Source organism: Bison bison, unplaced genomic scaffold (assembly GCF_000754665.1).
Source record: "Bison bison bison isolate TAMUID 2011002044 unplaced genomic scaffold, Bison_UMD1.0 scf7180017856337, whole genome shotgun sequence".
In the NCBI taxonomy this organism is placed as follows: Eukaryota; Metazoa; Chordata; class Mammalia; order Artiodactyla; family Bovidae; genus Bison; species Bison bison.
Genome location: NW_011486910.1, coordinates 928,816 through 955,130, shown reverse-complemented (window position 1 = coordinate 955,130; position 26,315 = coordinate 928,816). Strand labels below are relative to the sequence as shown.

At 41.5% G+C, this 26,315-nt stretch overlaps 1 protein-coding gene across 1 annotated transcript in view; it reads left to right on the top strand.

Moving 5' to 3' along the window:
• Window positions 1–1,679: 1,679 nt before the first annotated feature.
• LOC105002609 (cytochrome P450 2J2-like) overlaps window positions 1,680–26,315 on the top strand; it is a 41,336-nt gene continuing 16,700 nt past the window's right edge. The window contains exons 1-6 of the mRNA XM_010859320.1: window positions 1,680–1,957; window positions 13,562–13,724; window positions 16,498–16,647; window positions 17,035–17,195; window positions 20,234–20,410; window positions 22,405–22,546. Of these exons, the coding sequence (XP_010857622.1) occupies window positions 1,748–1,957; window positions 13,562–13,724; window positions 16,498–16,647; window positions 17,035–17,195; window positions 20,234–20,410; window positions 22,405–22,546 (1,003 nt within the window). The 5' untranslated portion in view covers window positions 1,680–1,747. The remainder of the gene's footprint in view (window positions 1,958–13,561; window positions 13,725–16,497; window positions 16,648–17,034; window positions 17,196–20,233; window positions 20,411–22,404; window positions 22,547–26,315) is intronic.

Genomic DNA, 26,315 nt, shown 5'->3' with positions numbered 1-26,315 from the left:
CATGGGGTCACAAAGAGTCGGACACGACTGAGCGACTTCACTTTTACTTTTCACTTTCATGCATTGGAGAAGGAAATGGCAACCCACTCCAGTGTTCTTGCCTGGAGAATCCCAGGGATGGGGGAGCCTGGTGGGCTGCAGTCTATGGGGTCGCGCAGAGTGGGACACGACTGAAGTGACTTAGCAGCAGCAGCATAGACTTTGGAAGATAGAAAAGTGGCTTGGATGCTCTTTTCTTTTTAGAGAAATGTTTTAAGCATATTTCGAAAATCTGAGTGTGTGCTATACACTCTGGAACTATGATTCATATTTTGTGTATCGCACACATGGTAAGACACAGGCAGGCACACTGGATAGCATGGAAGTTTGGAATCTCAGTTTCTACACCATCTTGAGGCTTCAGAGGAAGAATCTCACTAAGCAAACCAATAAAAGACAACGGCTAAGACACCTCCCTCCAGTGTTCATTAAACACCTATTAAGGACTAGCCTCACTGTTAGAGCTGTGATGTAGTACTTAAGTTACAAAGACAGGGCCTCCTTTACATGTGCTGCATGTAAACTGGATTCACTTATTCACCACGTAATTCATAAATCAACTTCTGTTAGCAACTACACAATGGAACGACGGTATCTGCCTAAATTTGTCAGAATTAAGCAATTCATCTAAAGAAGGGGACTCAATACCTGGCAAGTAGCATGCGCCCAAGAAATATCACGTGCTGTTGTTTTCCTGATTATTAGGCACAGTTCCAATGCTTTGATGAGACGGAGACTGAAAAACAGAGCTCAAATGTCGGCGCGCCCTCTGAGATGCAGTGAAATCCTAAACCCAAGAGTCCTGACGCTCTCACAAAGAGAAAGTGAAAGTGAAGTCGCTCAGTCGTGTCCGACTCTTTGCGACCCCATGGACTGTAGCCTGTCAGGCTCCTCAGTTCATGGAATTTTCCACGCAAAAGTATTGGTGTGGGTTGCCATTTCCTTCACGGGATCTTCCCGACCCAGGGATCGAACCCAAGTCTCCCTCATTGCGGGCAGACACTACCGTCTGAGCCACCAGAGAAGTCTCTCACAAAGAGAAAGGCTCTCTAAATAGTAATAAAATCTAGCCTGGCCTTTTCCAACACCTTTGCCGTTCTCCTAGGAACCTGGCCACAGGCACCTGGCGGGCCGTAGGAGGGCTAGATGGAGACACAGGGGAGTAGGGGCCCCGGTGGGGCGAGTTGAGGGGCAGGCAGAAGGCGGCGCCTGAGAAAGAGCCGGGAGCGTCGAGCACATCAAGCTCTGTGGCAACCTAGAGGGGCAGACGGAGAAGGCAATGACACCCCACTCGAGTACTCTTGCCTAGAAAATCCCATGGAAGGAGGGGCCTGGTGGGCTGCAGTCCATGGGGTCGCTAGAGTCAGACACGACTGACCGACTTCCCTTCCACTTTCATGCATTGGAGAAGGAAATGACAACCCACTCCAGTGTTCTTGCCTGGAGAATCCCAGGGACGGGAAGCCTGGTGGGCTGCCGTCTATGGGGTAGCACAGAGTCGGACACGACTGAAGCGACTTAGCAGCAGCAGCAGAGGGGCAGAGGGGCAGAGGGGCGGCGAGGCGGCAGGAGGCGGAGAGGAGCTGCAGACAGACAGACCCGGCGGGGCGGGGCGGGGCGGGGCGGGGCAGACGGGGAAGGAGGCGGTGCTGGCAGTACTGCAGGGACCTCGGCCGACTCGGACCGCCGAAGGGGGACCAGCGCAGCCATGTTGGAGGCGTTGGGCTCCCTGGCGGCTGCCCTCTGGGCCGCGCTCCGTCCTGGCACTGTCCTGCTGGGGGCCATCGTCTTTCTCCTCTTGACTGATCTCCTCAACAGGCGGCGTCCAAAGAACTATCCGCCGGGGCCCCCGCGCCTGCCCTTCGTAGGCAACTTCTTCCAACTGGACTTTGAGCAGGGACACCTGTCGCTTCAGCGGGTAGGAGCGGGCGAAGGTGCCCGCGTGCCTCCTGACCCTGACCTGCGGGACAGGGGCCATTCCGGGGAGGGCGGGAGGATGCGGGTTCTGAGGCTGAAGCGGGCACCTGCTTTGAACCTCTCTCTTTTCCCCAGTGACTGGCATGATTACACCACCCGTGACTTCCCGGGGTGAAATATTGTTAACTGTTTACTGTTGAGTGTGTTAGATACGATGCGTTCTCTGTCAGTTAACTGAAGGCCTTGTTACATACTATTGGGACTTTCTATTTATAATATGATCAGTTTATCTTTTTAATATCATTATCCTTGGGGGAAAAAATCCCGTATTTTGCCACTCGGTAAAATGGTGATAAATACTATCTAAATCCTTACCGTTTTTCAACTGAATTGCTCCTAACTCCACAAGGACTGAGCCCCTCACGTTTAGCCTCCTCACCCAGCGGTCCACACTCACTAATCATTTTTAAATGTCACTCCTTTGCTTAGATTTTGTTAGTGATCCCTGCTGCTTCCCAGAGTTCTTGTTCCTTAGGGACTACTTGAGGAGAGCATGGCAATCCACTCTAGTACTCTTGCCTGGAGAATCCTATGAACAGAGGAGCCTGGCAGCCTACAGTCCATGGGGTCGCACAGAGTCGGACAGGACTGAAGACTTGGCACACAAGATGCCGGGAGCTACTTGGAACCGTTCTTGTAACCTCTTTCCATTTCTTTATAATCATCTCCCATCGGCGGCTGCTAAGTCGCTTCAGTCGTGTCCGACTCTGTGCGATCCCATAGATGGCAGCCCACCGGTTCCACCGTCCCTGGGATTCTCCAGGTAAGAACACTGGAGTGGGTTGCCATTTCCTTCTCCAATGCAGGAAAGTGAAAAGTGAAAGTGAAGTCGCTCAGTCGTGTCCGACTCCTTGCGACCCCATGGACTGCAGCCTACCAGGCTCCTCTGTCCATGGGATTTTCCAGGCAAGAGTACTGGAGTGGGGTGCCATTGCCTTCTCTGCATCTCCCATCAGGGCTCCCTAATTGTGGCCATTCTGAATTCCTTAATATTTCCTCCAACATAAAAGCACTTTCTCAAGCACCTTCAGTTGCTTCCCTGCCTCCCATCACAGTGCTGACAGACAGCACTGTGATAGATGGTTGTGAACATTAAATAAAACAGTGAATGGTCAATACTAACACTGCTTATTATAGGTTCCCAGCAAATAACAGTTCCCCTTCAATGCCTGGAGCACTTTAAACACAAGTGTGTAATACAAACTCAAGTTCAGATGGAGAAGGTTTTTATCAACTTTCCGGAAGAAACACACAATTGGTACCGGTTAAGTGACTGGATTTGTCTCCAGAATTTTAAAGCTTGTCTCCTTAACCTATCAGTTCAGTTCAGTTGCTCAGTCATTTCCAACTCTTTGCGACCCCCATGGACTGCAGCATGCTAGGCTTCCCTGTCCATCACCAACCCCTGGAGCTTGCTCAAACTCATGTCCATCCAGTGGGTGATGTCATCCACCCATCTCATCCTCTGTCACCCCCTCTCCTCCTGCCTTCAATCTTTCCCAGCATCAGGGTCTTTTCTAAGGAGTCTAACCCTGTACCTTTGTTTAATAAATATGTTATTTAACTTCCAAGTATTGGGAGATTTTTCTGTTTTCTTTCTGTTAATGATTTCCAGTTGGAGTCCATTATGGTCAGAGAACATATATGATTTCAACTTTGAAAAAATTATGTTAAAGTTGACCCAAGATAGAGTCCATACATACTTGAAAAATAATGTATTCTGCTCTTGAGTGGAATGTTCTGTACTATATGTCAGTTAGACCTTATTAGATGAATCAGTTGTTTAGTGCTCCTGAACCCTTGTTGACTTCTTAGCTACTAATTCTATCAATTACTAGGAGAGGCTTGTTAAAGTCTGCAACTTATAATTAAAGGTTTCTCTGTGTATCTATTCAGTTCTGGTAGTTTTCTTGTATGTGTTTCACAGCACTTTTATTTGGCACATATGCACTAAAATTGTTATGTCGTCTTTGTGAATTTGTTATCTTCTTATTAGGTAATGTCCCTCTTTTTCTCTGGTAATTTTCTTTCCCTGAATTTTACTTTATCTGATATAGTATAGCCACACCAGCTCTCAGCTCTCTTTTGATTAATATTTACATAGTATATGCTTCTCTATTTATTTACTTTTAACCTACTTATATCATTCTATTTGAAACATATAGGTAGGTAAATTTTTGTTCATGCTTCTAATATCAAACATTTAATTGGTGAGTTTAGATCATTTATATTTAATGTAATTATTGATTTGTTAAAACTTAAGTCTGCCAATTTATTGTTTCCTATTTTTCACTTTGTTTTTTCACTCATCTTGTTTTTTACTCTTCGTTTTTTCTCCTTTCCTCTCTTCCTGTAGGTCACTTGAATATTTTTTTAGAACTCCATTTTCATTTATCTATAGTGTTTTTGAGTATGTTTCTTTGTATTGTTTTTTAAATGCTTGCTGTAAAGATTACATGCTATGCATACATAACTTATTGCAGTAAGTATCAATGGTTTATCACTTCAGGTGGAATACACACACCTTAAAACTCTTTAGGTCCCTTTACCTTCCCCCACTTTATAATATATAAATTATCTTAAGTATTATCTCTATATACACTGAGAACCACCTCAGACAGTATTATAATTTTTCTTTTAACTGTCAAACACAACGTGTTAAATTCAAGAAGATTAGTCTACTGTATTTACCCATTTCTCTGAAGAACTTTCTTTAGCCATTCTTTTAGAACTGGTCTGCTGAAAAAAAAAATTATCTTAGCTTTCCTTCATCTAAGAATGTTTTTATTTCATCTTCATTTCTGAAGTATATTATCACTGGATATAGAATTCTAGGTTGACAGTTTTCTTTTATTAAACCCTTGAAAATGTAGTGCTACTTCTTTCTGGCCTAGGAACTAGGGTTCCTCATGAAAAATCTGCTGTAATTTGAACTGTTGTTCCCCATAAGTAATGAATTGTTTTCCTCTACATGCTTTGAAAGCTAGGTTTTCTTAGTTTTTAGATTTCAGAAATTCAATTATATGCCTTAGTGTTGAATTCTTTGGATTTATTGGGTTCACTCACAACTTCTTGCCTCAGTCAGTTTAAGTAGTACCAAATTTGAGAATTTTTCAGCCTTTATTCCTTCAAATATTTTTTCAAGTCCATACTTTTTCCTTCTTGTCCTCTTTGGCACTGATGATGCAAGTGATAGATCTTCTCCTATTCTAACATCAGTCCCTGAAGCTCAGTTTTTGATCTCTTCTCAGCCTATTTTCTCTGTATTATTCAGATTGGACACTTTCTGCTGATGTCTTCAGTTTCACTGATTATCCTGTCATTACCACTTTGCCACTGAATTGCTCTAATGAGTTTTTGTTTAGTTATTGTTTTTCAATTCTAAAATTTCTTTTTTGTTCATATGTATATTTTCTGGCTCTTGGTTAAGATTTTCTATTTAAAATTTTTTCAAGAGTGTAATTGTTTATGGAAACATATTTTCAATAGCTGGTTTAAAATCTTTAATCAGTAATTACAGCATCTTTATCATCTCAGTATTGGTTTCAACTCGTTCACTTTGAGATTTCTCTGGTTCTTGATAACATGAGTAATTTTGGACTATACTCTGGACATTTTGTGTATGTACATGACTCTGGACTCTATGTAAATCTTTTATTTTTGCAGATAGTCAACCTGCTTATGTTTAGAATGTTCACTTTTGAGAATTGTGGTTCAAGTGTCAGTTTAGGTTATAAGGCCTTTGCAGTGCTCTATTGGTGTACTCCACTTATATATTGTTCACCTCAATAGGACTCTAACCCACATTCTCCTCAGTGCAGGCTGGAGAGAATGAGGATGGGGACAAAAGACTGGGGCCCCTCTGAGTAGGGTAGCCTCTTCCTTACTACAGGGGGTGGGGAGAAGTCAGTAATCTAACCATATTATCTCCATGGAATATGGGTACCTCCTTATTTTTGTAGAGTTGTAGAAATCAGGATTTTGCCCACTGACTCCTTCAAGGAGTCTCTTTTCTGCAGTTCAGGGGTGAGATAGTTATAATTCAGCTTACAAACTCAGTAGGGGAGAAGTACTCCCTTGCTGTAGAGACAGGATGAAGGCAGGATGCAGAGACAGGATGAAGGCAAGTTTTCATGCATCTTTAGTACTGTAGCTTCCCATTAGGATGGGGGAGGATTACAGCTCTTACGGTATTTGTCTCTGGAACAGGAAGGTAGAAAGGTTGAGTATTCTGTCCTGGTGGATCACTGTTTATCTGGTTCATTTGCTACAAAGAACGGGACTTTATTTGTGTTAATTTTGTATGTGCCAGTTAGTACCATGAGGCTGAGGAGGAGTAAAATGGGATGCTTTTACTCACTCTTGTCTGAAATCAGAAACTTGATCTGTGCCCTTGTTTTACTATTAAGATAGATATGACTGGAGAGGTTAAATGATTTGCCTCATATCATAAAACTGGCCAAGGATCATACTGAGCCTAGGGCCTTATCTCTGGCAAAAGATTTTTAATCAGAAGTGTTGTTTTATTTTATATAAGTTTGCAATTAAATATTTCTAGTTGTAAAAAATAGAGTTTAAGTAATGTGATTTGGCTGTAATTAAATTTGCATTCAAGCAGTTTGGAAACATTAAGCACCTGTCATTATCTATCATTACCTATATATCTTTACTTACCTATCTACCAGTACCTATCATTAACTATCTGCTGTAATATTAACAGGGCTTTGCAGGTGGCTCAGTGGTAAAGAATCTGCCTGCCAATGCAGGAGCCACAGGAGATGTGGGTTCAATTCCTGGGTTGGGAAGATCCCCTGGAAGAGGAAATGGCAACCCACTCCAGTATTCTTGCCTGGAAAATCTCATGGACAGAAGAGCCTGGTAGGCTGCAGTCCAGGGGTTGCAAAGAGTTGGACACAACTGAATAACATAGCAGGCACTTAACACTGACTAGCTTCTAGGTCTTGTATGTGGATTCATTTTCATTTAATCTGCACAAAAGGCACACAAGTTAGAAATCTTTTGATGTTTCCATTTTACCACTGAGGAAACAGGCTGAAAATAGTAAAACAGTTAGCCTAAGTTATTCAGCGTAGGTCATGGCCAAACAAGGCCTTGGACACATGATTATTTGACTCATATATTTATTCTCTACTGATGCTATCTGACTTTTCATGCTATAGCTAGAGGATAATTGACTTACTCATGGGTTCATTTATGCAACAGACATTTATGAAGTGCTTATCATATGACAGGCACAGTACAAGACAGTGTATGATCAAATGTGTGGTATAACCTTTGTGGTAAACCAGGTGATATGTCATTATGTGGGATCACTATGAATGGGAAGCAATGGGGATAGCTTCTATAGAATGTTAAATTTGGCTGGACTGGAAAGGAATCTTAGGCAAGAGGTTATATGGAGTAAAGTAGACAGGAGATTTTTAAATGGGGGAAGTGACATCAGGTAAAATGAAGTGAGAAGGCAGTGAAGAAACTGGCCAATTTATATGGCATGATGGGAACCATGAACCACTCTTATTTTTTCACCTGTTTCTAAACTTCCTATACCACAGCTGCATGGCTTATTGTAGGAGCATATTTTTAAGTAAGAGAAAATCTTATTGGACTGAATTGGGAGAACCGTAGATAAGGTGAATAAATGTATTAGTGAGGATATACATGGAGCTGCTTGTAATAAAAAAGGCCCCAAAATACAGTCATCTAAAAAAAAAAAAAGATTGGAATTTATCTCTCTCACACAAGTAAGTTCAGATATAGGCCAGAAGACCAGGATTGGAAGACTGCTTTGTACCACAAGGTCATCTAGAAACCCCACTTCCTTCTGTCTTATTGTTCTCGTCCTACAGCATCAGCATACATAAGGTCCATTCCATGGAAAGGGAAAGTGGGAGGTGATGAGAAGCAACCTTCCTTTAAGAGCATAACCCAGAAGATGCACAAATCACCACTGCTCCCATTGTCAGGTATCTCACTGGCCACACCTGGAGAAGCTTGGACATGTGGGTTTTAATTGGGATGTCATGTGGCCCACTAATCTTCAGGGAGTCTGTCACTCAGAAGAAGAGAGATAATATCTTCATGCTTTCATTTAAAGATGAGACAGTGAGTTATAAAGAGCCCAATTTTATACCCATCAGCTGTGCTGTCTATCTCCTTGCCTCTTTTTCCAAAAACAAAGAATGCATTATAGGATTATTGTAAGAACCTAATAAGTTCAAGAATATCAGTTTATTGCCAAGGTGCTTCGTGCATAGTTGATGCTTCTTCCTATATCTACCACCCAACCCCACCTTCTTCAAAAACTTATAGTAACAAACTCTAGGAAAAACCAGTCATTGGCTGCATACCAGGCATCACTTGTCTAGCCTGATTGCTGTATGGGCTCCATCAATCTACTCTCTGGCCACTTCCCCTCCATTCCTTTGTCCAGATCTAACCAGAGTCATTTTGCTAAAACACACTGTCAAATATATCAATAACAATAAATAATTGTATTATTTATTTTAGTATTGTGGTTACTTATCACCACCATCCCAAAGATGAAAACTAATAATAGCCCCCATTTTATAGATTTGAAAACTGGGACAGAGAGAAGGTAAATAACTAAAGCAAAAATCACATAGAAAGTAACAAGCAGAAGCTGGATACAGGTTTGTATAACTTCAAAATCCAGGTTCTTAAGCATTCACTGCCCTTACCTCTCATTCAGTTTTCTGCTGCTGCTGCTGCTGCTGCTAAGTTGCTTCAGTCGTGTCCGACTCTGTGTGACCCCATAGACTGCAGCCCACTAGGCTCCTCTGTCCCTGGGATTCTCCAGGCAAGAATACTGGAGTGGGTTGCCATTTCCTTCTCCAATGCATGAAAGTGAAAAGTGAAAGTGAAGTCGCTCAGTCATGCCCGACTCTTCGCGACCCCATGGACTGCAGCCTACCAGGCTCCCCCGTCCATGGGATTTTCCAGGCAAGAGTACTGGAGTGGGGTGCCATTGCCTTCTCTGCATTCAGTTTTCTAGCTAGAAACAAAACAAGATCCAAATTATTTCACTTGACATTAAGATATCCTTGGTCTATTTCGCAGTACCTTGTCAGGCTTGTTTCCCCTCTTCCTACATAAACAAAAAGGTGTTTGTTTGTTTCCAGGAACGTATGCTAGTCTTCGGTCCCCTTATGTGTTCCCTACTTTCCCCCATTTGATAATTTATTGTATAGAATGGTAATACTAAGAAGAACTGTTTACTTATCTGTATGCTCCATTAGATTGGGGGCATCTTAAACTTCAGGGTCTATACCCCCAGCAATGGGCCTTGACCTACCATAGGGTTAGTGCTCTTTAATGAACCTATACAGTAGTCAGAAAAGAGAGCTCACTTGTTCCAGAAAGCCGTTTCCCTGTCTTTGCATTTGTGTATGCCGTTCCCACAGTCTAAAATCTTTGCCTTCACAATACATGTCCTTTTGCCAGTACCCTGACCTTCATTTACAGTCTGGCCCAAATATCGTCCTCTTGGACACTTTCTCCCATATATTGAGTGGAAATCGTTCTCCTGTTTCAATAGCTTCATGCGCCTTGCCCCAGAATGGTAACATATTTCATCTTCTTCTATGCATTAGTTTTTTTCTGCAGTCAGCCTTCCTCAGGAGGCTTTGGCACTTCAGGAAAACACCATAGCATAGTGATCTGTGTATTGTCCCCACATATAACATAGCAATGTCAGAAGGTGTCTGACAACTCCAAACCAGTTCATAGAAACCTGTTGGACTTGAATTTGATTTCCACAGGCTGTTCTCAGAAACCTAATATAATCCCAAGAACTACCACTTAGACCAGTAGTCTTAGCAGGAGTTTGTGGACCTCAGGGGAGTGGTGAACTGCATTTATGCATAAATGTATTCACGTGTACAGGATTTTCCTTTACCAGATCCATGACATACTCTATATTCAAATGATTTTATTGCTTAAAAAATTGTATAAAATGCCATGAAGTTTTATTTCCTATGTCCTTAGGTTTCTCTTTTGTGCTTTATTGGATAGAAGCACTTTTTAATGACAAAAGCAATACAAATACATTGAGTGACACATTTTAAAATATAATTTAATAAGTAAGAGAGAATCTTAGTCCTCCTTGTGCCCAGCCCCCCTCCAAACACACACACACACACACACACACACTTGCCGGTGAGTGTTAGAGCAACAGACGCTGTCACTGCTAGTGGGAGTAAGAGTTGGTGCACTCTTCCTTTTCTTTCCTTTTCTCTTTTTGTGTCTTTGTCTGTTGGTTTTTGGGTTTAAGAACTTAGATAAAGTAGTATTTTCCTCAACTTTACATTTCATGGTTCAGTGTCTTGTCTCACTAACTCAACACTTCTAATTTTTTGTCCTAAACATGTATTTTGCTCCATTTTATTATTTAAGTGCTTAATCTTACATGTGGGAACTTTATCCTTCATATGAAATTTCCTGTAACCTATCACTTTTATTTGCCTCTTATAGCTACTGTGCCGTTCCTTTTCTGTTTATTTTTCTGTTTTCATTCCTTAAGCCTGTTTCAGACTCCTGAACCACCTTTTTTACACTTTTTTACACTGCTGCGTTAATTTCTACTATACAGCAGAGTGATTCAGTTTATATATATATATATATACACTTATTTATATATACGTATTCTTTGTGATGTTCTTTTTCACAATGGTGTATCACAGAACACTGAGTATGGTTCCCTGTGTTATACTGCAGGACCTCGTTGTTTTTCCACCCTATGTATAATAGTTTGCATCTGCTAATCGTAAATTCCCACTGCGTCCGTCTCCCATGCCCCACCGCTGCAACCACACATCTGTTCTCTGCGTCCCTGTCTGTCTCTGTTTTGTAGACAGCTTCATTTACGTTATACTTTAGATTCCACATATAAGTGATAACATATGGTATTTGTCTTTTTCTAACTTAGTTCACTTAGTACGATATTCTCTAGGTCCATCCACGCTGCCACAAACGGCATTATTGCATTCTTTTTATGACTGAGCAGAATTTAGTCTTATACATGTACCACCTTTTCTTTAGCCGTTCGTCTGCCGATGGACATCTAGGTTATTTCCATGTCTCAGCAATTGTGAATAGAGCTGCTGTGAACATGTATGCATTGTTTTGAATTATGGTTTTGCCCAAAAGTATGGCAGGAGTAGGATTGCTGGATCACATGGCAACAGTATGTTTCATTTTCTAAGGAACCGCTGTACTGTTTCCATAGTGACCGGACCTTCTTACATCCCCACCAACAGTGTAGGAGACCGACAGCCTTATTTTTAACCTCTTTTTTCCCTTATACTGTCCCTTTCTTAACAACTTGTTTATTGTTGTACATTGAAGTGTATTCTCTATCTTACAAAATCTCAGATGACACTGGGACTTACGTTTACCTCCAAGTAAAGCCATTGGCACAGTGACTGGCATGGTTATGTAAGAATTGGTAGACATCACCATCATTGGTACCAGGACTGCAGGAAGTCATTTGATGTATCCATGTTTATACTATTGATCACACCATAAAAATGTTTGATCTAGTTCTGCTGGACTAGAAATATACTTGGGCAGAAAGTTCTAAGTGATAGAACTCTGTAGAAGTTCATTTCAGTAAACACTAATGGAATGCCTAATTCCTTCCAAGAACAAGCTGAAGTTCCAGATTGTATCCATTGTCAGTAAGGAGTTCTTTAGTTTAAACTGAGATTTTCAGCCATTCCAAAAATATTTTTACTGTATATTCTAAAATAGTCAAGAAATCCTTTCTAAAGTAAAACCTAAGAAGTTCATCCAGGCATTCAGCTCAATGAAATAAAATGTCTTGATTTAAGAGACCCATTCCTGCCATTTTTTAAAACAAAGACATGCACTTTAAAGCCAGACCAGACTGAGATGGAATCCTGGCTCTTCTCTTTATAACAAGACAGACTTACCGTGCTGGTAATGAGCAAACACAGCTGGAAGACTCTGGACCAAAAGAACGATGGAAGGATTGAGTTCAGCCTTGGCCTTTAACATGGGAGCAGGGTGTAGAATGAGACTAAATCCATGGTATCTGCTTTGATGGGCCAGTGGGGTCCAGGGCATTTGGAGAGACATGGGGGAGCATCAGTCATGGCAGGTGGGGAGATGGGGCCATAGACCCCTGGAGGAAATATGTGCTTCTGTTTGATACACAGCCTGCAGCAGGACACAGCCCTGCACACTGAGGGCAGAGGCAGGGCCTATCTAGATTGCTGTCTTGAGTAAACATATCAGGGAAGACATTGATTAATGACTGTTGACTGCAGTCCAAATCATATTTGCACATACCTGCACGTTTGTGTACACTCCTGACCCACCCACCCACTCTTCCATTCTCTCTCTCTCCCCTCCCCCCAGATCCCTCACCCTCAGTCTCACATTCTTTCTCTCACATCCACTAAACTCTAAGTTCCTATCACCATCTCAGGTCCATGGCTTTGTCCTTAAATCTTACATAATGCCTGGAAAATTGTCACCAACGTGCAATAGCTTTGCAACCTTGGCTAAGTTACTTCTTGCTGAAAGACAAGGAAAATCATTACTGCCACAGGGCAATTGTAGGTTAAATGAGATAAAACATGAAAGGTAGTTATCATGGCACCCAGTAGATGTGGTTGTCTGTGACCACCAGGGCCTTTCTCCCGACATCATCCCTGTGTTCTTGTCCTATCTTTCACCATGCACAAGCACACCCACATCCCTTTGCACACAGAGCCCATTCATTCCCCAGAGACTCGAGTGGCTATCTGCCAGGGACCAGGGAACAAAGTGCCTTTCACATTTCTGTTCTCATTTTTCTCCATAGAATTCTTTGAGGGAAAGAATTATTTTCTCACTTTAATGCAACTGGGGAACTGAGGAACTGGGCAACTGGGGAACTGAGACTCAAAAACAAAAAAAAACTAAGCAATTTTCCCTGGAGCTCGCAGCTAGTCAGCCACAGAGTTAAGACTTACACTCGGCTCCAGAATCAGTGTGCTCTTCTCCCAGCCTTATGATGAATTTTCTGTCACCTAAAACATGTTGAGGAAAAGGACATTCTATCAAGCAGACGTGATTTACTAAGAAGTCCATTTTCACTAGTCACATCTCTGCCTTCTCTGGTAAGGCACATGGGCTGAATTCTGCCCTTTACTAGACACGAAGATACTTGAGGTTAGATACCTTGTTTATCTTGTTAAATCTTCATGCCTTATTCTCAGGACAAATGGCGGATACTCAATTCAAGGAAGTCGAACATATGAATGAATGTTTATAAGGAATGTCCACGTCCTATAGTAGATTCGACCGGAGGCTAGTTGAGAAGAGGAGAATTGGAAACAGAACCATCCCCATCAAACCTGGGTGCATAACATGGATGCGCACACACACACACACACACACACCCTTCCTGTCCCATCCAAGCTCCCACAGCCACACATACTCTACATTCCATGACACACAGACATGCGCATATTCTATGACTATTTTTACTATTTTTTAGTTTGTGAAGAAATACGGGAACCTTTTTAGCCTGGAATTCGGTGACTTGCCCTCAGTTGTTATAACTGGATTGCCCTTAATCAAAGAAGTCCTTGTCTACCAGGACCAAAACTTTGTGAACCGCCCCATAAGCCCTATTCGAGACCGTGTTTTTAAGAAAAATGGTAAGTTTCTTGACTAATATAAGATGTGTACATTTGATATTCTTATAGTCTGTGAAAGGTACTTTTGTTTCTGTAATTCTCCAACACTCCCAGGGACTAGGCCCCTCATAAGTTCCTGCCTCTTAAGGAAGCTGAGTGCCCTCATTTCTCTGTTGAAGGTACCTCCTCAGGGCCCCTGGCAGGGTCCACCCTAATGTCAGGGATTTGGGAAAAGCGACATCACCTGCATGAACTCACTCTGGATGCTTAGATAAATAAGTATCCTCATCACTCAGTGATGTGATGTGTTTTTTCGCAGAGGAAAGGCAATGAATTCTCAGGCTCTCTTTCTCCACTCAGATCTCTTCCCCTAGGAAAATGGATGTGGATCAGCTTCCTCCTCCTCTTGATTATGTGATCCCTTCTTGCGTCTCGCTTCTTGTGATCTGTTGTTAAGGCTGTGCCTTACAAGATATCTCGAGGCTTCCATTTTTGTTAGAAGGGTTTGGGGTTTCCCTGGTGGCTCAGTGGTAAAGAATCTGCCTGCCAGTGTAGAAGACATGGGTTCTTCTGGGAAGATCCCACATACCGCGGAGCAGCTAAGCCTGTGCACCACAAATACAGAAGCTGTGCTCCGCAAAAAGAGAAACCACCACAGTGAGAAGCCAGTGCACTGCAACTAGAGAGCAGCCCCTGCTTGTCCCAACTAGACAAAAGCCCACAGCAGTGAAGACCCAGCAGAGCCATAAATAAGTAAAATCATTGAAACAGAAAAAGAGGGGTTTAGCATAAATACTTAAAATGATTATTAAATTTACACGTTTAAAAATCTAAATGAAAAACTCAATATTCTACAAAAGCACCATATTATTAGGTGCTTCTCAATTTCTCTTTGAAATATTTTACCCATTAACTCTACATGCATTCACTGTGTTTATTTGCCATATGAAGCCTGGTGGTCGGCACCAGTAACAGAACAGTGAGGAGAATGACAAAGTCCTTATTTTTCTGTAACTTACATTTCATTCAGAAAAACAGTATCAGTTACTCTAACAATTTAAGACCTTAGTGTTATGAAGATAAGAGCATAATGTACTTCCTAAGAGTGTCTAATATCCTGAGACTTAGGTAAAGCTAACACAGTGACAGTTAATATCATAAAGTGAAAAAACTATCAGGTGGAGGGAATGGAGTATGAAAAGTCTCTGAGGTGGGAAGAAGGACACTGAACTGGAGGAACTGAAAGGTGACCAGTGTTGCCGCACAGGGATTAAATGGAGATGAAGCTGCTGAGTTCTAACAGGAATAGTTCATGCAAATTAAGGATGTTGCTTTTTATCCTAAGAACAATGGAAGCTCCTGCATGGTTTCAGTATAGAAAGGGATCATCATACTTACATGGTACATTTTAAAGACTTCTCAAAGCTATAATGTGAAGAATGGAATAAAGGGAGCAAGAGACTATTGCAGCATTTTAGGTGAGACGAGATGGTGGCCTGGACTAGGGAGGTGGAGAGAAATAGCACTCCAACAGGTTAGACCAGGAGAGTGACTGTGAACATACATGTATTTAAGTTTCTAAGGAGGAAAATCTGGTAGGACATGATGACCCAGACAGAGGGAGAATGAGGTGTTGAGGTAGACACCCAAATGGGTAGGTAAAGGAAAGAAGGGACATGTGGAAGAGGACAAAGTGTTGGCTGGCCTGGAGAGTTGTATAGAGCAAATAATGAATTCAGTTATAGATATGCTGAGTGTGAAATGCATTTAAATCTTCAGAGTCAAGCAGATACTCCTATATGTGTCTAGTGCTGAGGGCCAGAAATAGATATTAACTATCAGTAGATTTCACTTAAAATTTTAGGAACTAATGGGATTTCCCCCAAAATGGAATATAGATAAAGAGAAAAGATTTCAGACCTAGTCTTGAAGAGCTCCATCATTTCAAAATTCAATAGAAGATGAATTAACAAAAGATACAGGAATTTCTCTGTGGTCAGAGATTAAAGGAGGGAAATCTAGAGAGTGTGGTGTCCTGGACACCATTGGAAGAGAGTGTTTCAAGAAAGAAACATCTCATGCTGATGACACATGGTGGTGAGGCTGAAAAGGATCCTGGACTGGACAGCAGGGAAGATCATGTCCTTGTCGTGGGGTAAGCCAAAGTCAGGTATAAGAGTGAGTTGAAGAGTACTCTGGAAGTAAAGAAATGAAAGGATGGTGACCTCCCCTGTGTTATGAAATAAATGATCATTTATTGAACACACAAAGATGGATTGTTTTCCTCTGCCTGTGTTGTCCACTCTGCATAGATTTTTCACTCTTCCGTGCTTTCTTGAGTGATTCATTTATTTTCAAGGCCTGGTTTAGATAAGATCTCACCTAAAGGACTTACCTTGTGAATATGGATTTTGTCTAATCCACAAGTGCACTCTTAGTATGTTGTATGATACAAATATTTACATATACTTATATGACAAGTCATCAAAAATGGACTTTGGAGTCAAACAGACTTGAATTTCAATCTTGTTCAGTTGCTTGCTAACTCTGTGACATTGCAGAATTTATTTTATCTCTTACACCTCAGTTTCCTTTTCAATAATGCATTAAAAATGCTAAAAGGTCTTTCATTATGAGTAGTCAGTAAATGCTAGCCATTGTATCCATTGCTTTGGGATTATTTCTCTGAATAGTTTCAAACACCTTAAAGCCCTTCCCCTTCCTTTCATGTGATACATTGTTCCTCATGGGTCTTGTTGACTTTTTTTCATAATGTTGGCTTTCTTTTTCCCAGGCTTGATCATGTCCAATGGCCACATATGGAAAGAGCAAAGAAGGTTCTCCCTGACAGCTCTGAGGAACTTTGGTTTAGGAAGGAAGAGCTTAGAGGAATGCATTCAGGAAGAGGCCGCCTACCTCATCCAGGCAATAGGAGAGGAGAAAGGTGAGCAGGTCCTAGGACAGGTACAGGGACTGTGGTTCATGCTTTCACTAACCAGATGCTCATCAATACCTACATTTCTGTCCTAAGCCCAGGACTGTGTTGGGTGATTAGGCGATAACAGTGAACAGCTAACCATGAACTGCCATTATGGAGCTTGAGTGTTAAGAAGAAGATGGATATAAAACTCATTATTGGTTTTAAATCCTGGTCATCAATTTGACTTCCAGGCATTGACTGAGTACTTGCTGTGTGTCAGACCTATGTAGGGTGCTGGGACCACAGTTTCAGATATAGTTCTGTAGTCAGTGTGTTATATGCCACGTAGAATATACTCTGGAAAATAGGAACGAACCAATCTGAAGTCTCTATCTCTTCTTCTGCTTCCAGGACAGCCTTTCAACCCTCACTTCAAAATCAACAATGCTGTTTCCAATATTATTTGCTCCATCACCTTCGGGGAGCGGTTTGACTACCAGGATGATCAGTTCCAGGAGCTGCTGAGGCTGCTGGATGAGGTCACCTACTTAGAGACAACAGTGTGGTGCCAGGTGAGGCGGTTCTCACTTCCTACCTTGGAGAAGGACAATGAGCTGATGTCAGACAGAGATGGGTTCTTCCTTTTATTTTTTTCTTAAGTTAACACAACCGTTTAAAATTGACTTTGACAAACATGTCTGAAGTCAGTCTGTTGAATTTGATGTTTTCTGTAACATTGATGAACATTGATTATAGACAAAGAGGGCTTCCCAGGTGGCTCAGTGGTTAAAAAAAAAAAAAAATCTACCTGCCAATGCAGGTGACGCTGAAGATGAATTGGGAAGATCCCCTAGAGGAGAAAATGGCAACCCACTCCAGTATTATTGCCTGGAGAATCCCATGGACAGAGGAGCCTGGCAGGCTACAGTCCATGGGTTCACAAAGAGTTAGATGCTACTTTCATATATGCACTAATTACTGGAAAATTGAGTTCAGTAATGGGACTTCAGTGGATACCAGGCTGACTGTTCCCAAGAATAAAAATCCTGGGAGGTTAGGAGGGAGCAATAGGGCAGGGTAAAAAGCATTTCTTAGACATCCAAAGTAGACCAGGCACTTTGATGGACAACTATACATACTTTATCTCAGTTAATTTATTTTTTTACAGCAGTTCTTTTTTTTTAATTTTATTTTATTTTTAAACTTTACAATATTGTATTAGTTTTGCCAAATATCAAAATGAATCCGCCACAGGTATACCTGTGTTCCCCATCCTGAACCCTCCTCCCTCCTCCCTCCCCATACCCTCCCTCTGGGTCGTCCCAGTGCACCAGCTCCAAGCATCCAGTATCGTGCATCGAACCTGGACTGGCGACTCGTTTCATACATGATATTATACATGTTTCAATGCCATTCTCCCAAATCTTCCCACCCTCTCCCTCTCCCACAGAGTCCATAAGACTGATCTATACATCAGTGTCTCTTTTGCTGTCTCGTACAGGGTTATTGTTACCATCTTTATAAATTCCATATATGTGCGTTAGTATACTGTATTGGTGTTTTTCTTTCTGGCTTACTTCACTCTGTATAATAGGTTCCAGTTTCATCCATCTCATTAGAACTGATTCAAATGTATTCTTTTTAATGGCTGAGTAATACTCCATTGTGTATATGTACCTCAGCTTTCTTATCCATTCATCTGCTGATGGGCATCTAGGTTGCGTCCATGTCCTGGCTATTATAAACAGTGCTGCGATGAACATTGGGGTACACGTGTCTCTTTCCCTTCTGGTTTCCTCAGTGTGTATGCCCAGCAGTGGGATTGTTGGATCATAAGGCAGTTCTATTTCCAGTTTTTAAAGGAATCTCCACACTGTTCTCCATAGTTGCTGTACTAGTTTTCATTCCCACCAACCTTGTAAGAGAGTTCCCTTTTCTCCACACCCTCTCCAGCATTTATTGCTTGTAGACTTTTGGATCGCAGCCATTCTGACTGGCGTGAAATGGTACCTCATAGTGGTTTTGATTTGCATTTCTCTGATAATGAGTGATGTTGAGCATCTTTTCATGTGTTTGTTAGCCATCTGTATGTCTTCTTTGGAGAAATGTCTATTTAGTTCTTTGGCCCATTTTTTGATTGGGTCATTTATTTTTCTGGAGTTGAGCTGTAGGAGTTGCTTGTATATTTTTGAGATTAGTTGTTTGTCAGTTGCTTCATTTGCTATTATTTTCTCCCATTCTGAAGGCTGCCTTTTCACCTTGCTAATGAAATGGATCATCCTGATGTATGCAAGCAGATATGGGAATGGGTAAACAAATCCACATAGTGTTCCACTGGCTCTGTGTTAAGTGTGGTATGGCTCTCATGTCATTTGATCATGAAAATAACCTTTGCCCCCATTAGCAGCTAGTTTAGGTAGATACAGATCGTATCATTATTACTACCATTAGCAAAGTACTATAGCTAGAAAGAAACAAACCTAATTGTAAATGCATACCTATCACATTTGAAATCTAGGCAACTTTCCATTACCTTATGCTATCTATTTTCTTTCATATTTTATTAGAAAAAATATATACAAAGACTACTGTATTTCAGTAAAAAATATTTTACCCACATGGAGCTTACCTCATAGTGAGGACAGACAAATAAATACACATATGTGTTTGCCCTAGATATTTAGATACACAGGAATGTAGATACATAGTTAGATACATATACACAGATAAACATACATATTTTACAAATACACACAAATATATATACACACACAACTAATGACAATTGTCATGGAAAAATATAAAACAAAATAAAGGAATGGAAAGGGAGTTCCAGAAGTGCTGCTAATCGTAGGCTCATCAGCTAAGACGGATCCAAATCGGTGACATTTGAGCAGCACATTAAGGAACTGGAGTTACACAGATTTCAGAGGAAAACCATTCTAGATGAAAGAAATAGCAACTACAAAGTCCTAAACAAGAACATTTTTTTATGTTTGCACAGAGACCAATGGGGCTGGACTGGAAAGAGTAAGGGAGAGCAAGATGGCAGGGAGTCGTAGGAGAGGAGGCGCCAGGAGGGTGAGGGGCCAGATCATGTAGAGCTCCCGGCCAGGAGAATGAGGTAGGATCTGTCTAAATGTCTTGGAAAGTCATTGTCGGATTGAGAGTCAGAAAGTGAAATGATCTCATTAAACTTTTAAATGATCTCTATGGCAGGTCAGTGGAAGATGGGCTGAGAAGGGGGTTAGGGAGAGAGTCAGGAAACCTGCTGGAGGCTTACAGCATCCAGATAAAAAATGTTAGTACTTTGTACTAGGATGACAAAGCAGATGGAGTGGTGAAAATTGGTCTGAAGTGTCATGTTTTGGATGGAGGGTTGAAATGCTTTGCTGGAAGGGAAAGAAGAGGGTTGAGAAAGAGAAGAGTCAAGGTTGACTCAAAGGATTAAATTTAAGTAAATAAAAGAGATAGGAAAAGACTACGGTTTCCTTGACGTGTTGCTCAGTTGCTCTCATGTTCAACGCTTTGCAACCCCATGGACTTATCTTAAAAAGTAGAAAAACGTCACCCCCCCTCTCCTCCATGACAGTTTTATTTGTTCCATCAGCTCTACAATGTCTTTCCAAGGATAATGAATTTCCTTCCGGGTCCACACCAAATGCTCTTCAGTAACTGGAGGAAACTGAAAATGTTTGTTGCCCGTGTGATTGAAAACCACAAGAGAGACTGGAATCCTGCTGAAGCAAGAGACTTCATTGATGCTTATCTCCAGGAGACAGAAAAGGTGAGGAAACCTGAGTTTTTTTCCAAAGTATTGTTCTTAAAGATCAAATGAAGGGATTCTAATATCTTATTGCTGGTGTAAGAAGTCACCACAAACTTGATAGCTTAAAACAACCAACATTTATCAAGTCAAGGTAGGGGCAGTACTGGCTCTTTCAAGGCTCTAGGGAAGAAACTACTGATGGACTTTTCCAGAGTCTAGAGGCTGCCTTTACTCCTTGACTGACTCATGACCCCTTCCTCCATCTTCAAAGCCATCAATATAGCACTTTTTTCTGTCACCATCTTCACATCTGCTCTTTATGACTTTCTTGCCTCCCTCTTCTAAAGACTCTTGTGATTGTATTGGGCCCACTGGGATAATCCAGGATAATTTTCCCATCAAGAGCCTTATTTCAATATATCTATAGAATTTTGTCTGCCATATAAAATTCACAGATTCTAGAGTTAAGGACATAGACTTCTTTGTGGGTCATTATTCAGCCTACCACAGGGGAGGAAAAATAGAGGCAGTACTTCACAGAATGTAGGAATAACATTAACTCAAAATTGACGGGACAATTAAAAATGAAGACAGAGGTTTATCAGTATTTGGCCTAAAGACTTTAGAAAGACTGAATACTGCCTTTTCGTAATCCATTCTCTACCCATATCTGAAGGACCTGTACGTAAAAGGAAAAAAAAAGTATTATTTCATTATTAGCTGGACCAATGCCCGGTCTCCCCTACATCTTCCCCCAGCTCCCCATTGCAGAACACAGGTAAATCTGAGTCAGATGCGAGTTTAGCCTCAGATGAGAGAGACATTTGCCTTCCTCCCTCATCCCTATGTCATCTACTTTTCAATGTTACTATAGGAAAGAAGCAGGATAAAAGCCAAATGGGATGACCTTTGCCATAGTCATCCCTCTGGTAAACATATCATTGCATTGGTGTCATCATCTTTGACCCGTCAGATTATTCATTCCCAGAGTTGGCAGAATGGATTTCTTTCCAACTCCTCTCTTGTTTCACTTTATTGTGATAACATTAATAGAAGCATTGATTTCTCTTATGAGGAGGAGACTTCACTTACTATAAGATATGCAGGTGTGGGACCACACAGGGAGGAACATTGATACATTCATTGAAGAAAGGTGGTAAAGATGCTGGAGTGCCATGAGGAATGACTGTTGGAATCAGAAAAGTTTAACCTAAAAGGAAAAGATTAATGGGGAGATATGAGAATTACTATGCTGCTGCTGCTAAGTCACTTCAGTCATGTCGGACTGTGCAACCCCATAGAGGCAGCCCACCAGGCTTCCCTGTCCCTGGGATTCTCCAGGCAAGAACACTGGAGTGGGTTGCCATTTCCTTCTCCAATGCATGAAAGTGAAAAGTGAAAGTGAAGTCGCTCAGTTGTGTCCGACCCTCAGCGACCCCATGGACTGCAGCCTTCCAGGCTCCTCCGTCCATGGGATTTTCCAGGAAGAGTACTGGAGTGGGGTGCCACTGCCTTCTCAGGAGAATTACTATACTTTAGAGAAATTCAGTTATTGTTTCTGTTATTGGTACAAACATTTGTTGAGAATTGCTATGTGCCCTTTCCTACTCACATAATTCATAATTCCATCTTAAGAGGTGAGTATTGTTATGTCTGTTTTGTGGAACAGGAATCTGAAGCACAGAAAGGTTTGTTAACTTGCTCGAGTCATACAAATAGTGAATGGTGTCGCTAATATTGGAACCTAGGGCTGTTTGCCAGTGTAATAATAGATTTTGCCTAATTATGGGTGTAAAAAATTAGTTATCTTTTTTGTCCACCAAAGCTAACAAAAGCTTTCAGCACTACAGGCAGTGATATTCCAGTAATAAATCTCTGCCTCATGAGACAGCCAAAGGGAGAGTTATTTCTCCTGGGGTAGTCTCTCCTTCATGTTTTCTTTAGGATGAAACCCCGTGTGTTGTGGCAACTAAGAACCACCTGAATAAATCAATAATCACTGTGCTTTCTAGCATAAGGGTAATGCTGCTTCAAGTTTCCACGAAGAAAACCTTATCTACAATACCCTGGACCTCTTCTTTGCTGGAACAGAAACAACTTCAACCACCTTGCGCTGGGGTCTGCTCTACATGGCCCTGTACCCTGAAATCCAAGGTGAGCACGTCAGTGGGTGGGCCTCGGCTGGGTCAGAATGGGGCCTCCTCAAGAATATACAGTGGGGCAAAGAAGGTCTCTTCAGTCAGTGCTTCTGGGAAAACTGGACAGCTGCGTGTAAAAGAATGACATTACAACACTTCCTAACACCATACACAAAGATAAATCCAAAATGTATTAAAGACCTAAATGTAAGACCAGAAACTATAAAACTCTTAGAAGAAAACATAGGCAGAACACTCTATGACATAAATCACAACAAGATCCTCTATGACACACCTCCTAGAATAATGGAAATCAAAACAAAAATTTTAAAGTGGAACCTAATTAAACTTAAAAGCTTTTGCACAGCAAAGGAAACTATAAATAAGGTGAAAAGACAACCCTCAGGATGGGAAAAAATAATAGCAAATGAAACAACTGACAAAACATTAATTTCAAAAATATGTAAGCAGCTCATACAAATCAATAACAGAAAAGCAAAAACCCAATCAAAAAGTTGGCAAAAGACCTAAACAGACATTTTTCCAAAGAAGACACACAGATGGCTAACAACTACATGAAAAGATGGTCAACATCACTCATTATTAGAGAAATGCAAATCAAAACTATAATGAGATATCACCTCACACTGGTCAGAATGGCCCTCATTGAAAAATCTACAAACTATAAAAGCTGGAGAGGGTGTAGAGAAAAGGGAACCCTCTTGTGCTGTTGGTGGGAATGTAAATTGATACAACCACTATGGAGAACAGTATGGACACTCCTTAAAAAACTAGGAATAAAACCACCGTATGACCAGCAGTCCCATCACTAGGCTTATACCCTGGGGAAACCAAAATTGAACAAGACACATGTACACCAGGGTTCACTGCAGTTATATTACAACAGCTAGGACATGGAAGCAACCTAGATGTCCATCAACAGATGAATAGATAAAGAAGCCGTGGTATATAATGAAATATTACTCAGCCATAAAAAGGAATGCATTTGAGTCAGTCCTAATGAGGTGGGTGAACCTAAAGCCTATTATACAGAGTGAAGTAAGTCAGAAAGAGAAAAATATCATATACTAATGCATAGATATGGAATTTGGAAACCAGATGGTTCTGATGAACCTATTTGGAGAGCAGCAGTGGAGACACAGACATTGAGAACAGATTATGGGCATGGCTGGGAGGGGAGGAAGGAGAGGGTGGGAGATATGGAGAGAGTAACATGGAAATATAGAATACCATATGAAAATAGATACCCAATGTGAATTTGCGGCAAGACACAGGAAACGCAAACTGGGGCTGGGTAACAGCCTAGACGGGTGGGACGGGAGGGAAGTGGGAGGGATGTTCAGGTGTCGGGGGACATGGGTAAACCTATGGCTAATTCATGTTGATGTTTGGTAGATACCAACACAATACTATAAAGCAATTATCCTTCAGTTAAAAATAAATGATTTTTTTAAAGGAAAAAAGAAAATAAGAATGGGGCCTCCTGGAGCACGGTCCAAAAGAAAGGCCAGAGGATAGCATGGTAGGATGGAGAGATAGGTAGGACAGGTGGACTTGAACGGGCGCCTTCTTCAGTTTTCTGCCAGAATTGGGATGGGTCCACATTACACAGATGTAACAGAGAGCCCCTGCCCTCAGCAAACTCACTGTCCAGTGGGGAAAACAGTGAAGCCCACTGACATTGTGGTGAGTCCCAGGAAGGAGCTCCACTCCACTCACATATGAAATCTGGTAGCAGCCTTCCCTCCTTTTCAAGTAGTGTCTTCCAGCACCCTGTGGACAATGCTCACAGTCCTTAGTCTGGTATATCATGCGCTCTGCTGTGCCTCTTTTCTACCTGTCCAGCCTGCATAGGGGCTTCAGTAAGTCACAGGCCATTTCATTTCACTGTCCTTATTTGTGCCTCTGGGCCATCACACCTGCTGTTCCCCAGAAGAATAATCAAGAATGTATTTCCCTGATTTCTCTATACAGTAAACCCTTAGCTATGCTTGAAGAGTCTACTCAACATAGCCTCCAAGAGTTTCTCCACACTTCTGGGAAAATACTAGCATTTCCTTTCTTTAAAGATGACCTAATGAACCTCCATTAGTTTGTTTATAACATGTTATTTATATATCTTCCCCAGAGACTGTAGTCCTTTCAAGGACAGTGACTGTTAAGATTCATTTTTCATTTTCTAGCCCCCCTCCCCTGAAACAGTTTAAGCACATGTAGGATAGAAACTATTTTGATACAGTTTGCAAACTGTGGGTGAAAATTCATTAATAGGAAATAGAGTCAATTTAGTAAATCAAGACCAACTTTTTCCCCTAAATTAAAAAAAAAAAAAGTAAAATCAGAGTGCTTTCTGTGTACTGAGGATAATGCTTTTTCATGAAACTTTCCTTAAGTATATGAATAAATGTTTTATACGTGTGTGTATATTTTTTTAATGTGTCCTGAGTCATGCACTTGTAAAATGCACTTATTTTTTAATTATGGGCTTCCCTGATGAGTCAGTGGTAAAGAATCCTCCTGCAAATGCAGGAGAAGCAAATTCTATCCCTGGGTCGGGAAGATCGCCTGAAGAAGGAAATGGCAACCCACTCCAGTATTCTTGCCTGAGCAATTCCATGAACCAAAGAGCCTGGTGGGCTACAGTCCATGGAGTCACAAGAGTCAGACAGGATTTAGCAACTAAACAACTGTGAATTACAGGGTTTTCTTTAAGTTTAAAAGCCACCTAGTTAGGATATATTTATAGCTTCCCTATAAAAGGCTCCAAAATAATAATGTCTTCAGTTCAGTTCAGTTCAGTCACTCAGTTGTGTCCGACTCTTTGCGACCCAATGAATCACAGCACGCCAGGCCTCCCTGTCCATCACCAACTCCCGGAGTTCACCCAGACTCACGTCCATCAAGTCAGTGATGCCATCCAGCCATCTCATCCTCTGTCGTCCCCTTCTCCTCCTGCCCCCAATCCCTCCCAGCAGCAGAGTCCTTTCCAATGAGTCAACTCTACGCATGAGCTGGCCAGAGTATTGGAGTTTCAGCTTTAGCATCATCCCTTCCAAAGAAATCCCAGGGCTGATCTCCTTCAGAATGGACTGGTTGGATCTCCTTGCAGTCCAAGGGACTCTCAAGAGTCTTCTCCAACACCACAGTTCAGAAGCATTAATTCTTCAGCGCTCAGCTTTCTTCACAGTCCAACTCTCACATCCATACATGACCACAGGAAAAACTATAGCCTTGACTAGACGAACCTTTGTTAGCAAAATAATGTTGCTAACAACATTAGCTAATAATGTCTCTGCTTTGAATATGCTATCTAGGTTGGTCATAACTTTCCTTCCAAGGAGTAAGCGTCTTTTAATTTCATGGCTGCAGTCACCATCTGCAGTGATTTTGGAGGCCAAAAATATAAAGTCTGACACTGTTTCCACTGTTTCCCCATCTATTTCCCATGAAGTGATGGGACCAGATGCCATAATCTTCGTTTTCTGAATGTTGAGCTTTAAGCCAAGTTTTTCACTCTCCTCTTTCACTTTCATCAAGAGGCTCTTTAGTTTCTCTTCAATTTCTGCCACAAGGGTGGTGTCATCTGTATATCTGAGGTTATTGATATTTCTCCCGGCAATCTTGATTCCAGCCTGTGTTTCTTCCAGTCCAGCGTTTCTCATGATGTACTCTGCATATAAGTTAAATAAGCAGGGGGGACAATATACAGCCTTGACGTACTCCTTTTCATATTTGGAAGCAGTCTGTTGTTACATGTCCAGTTC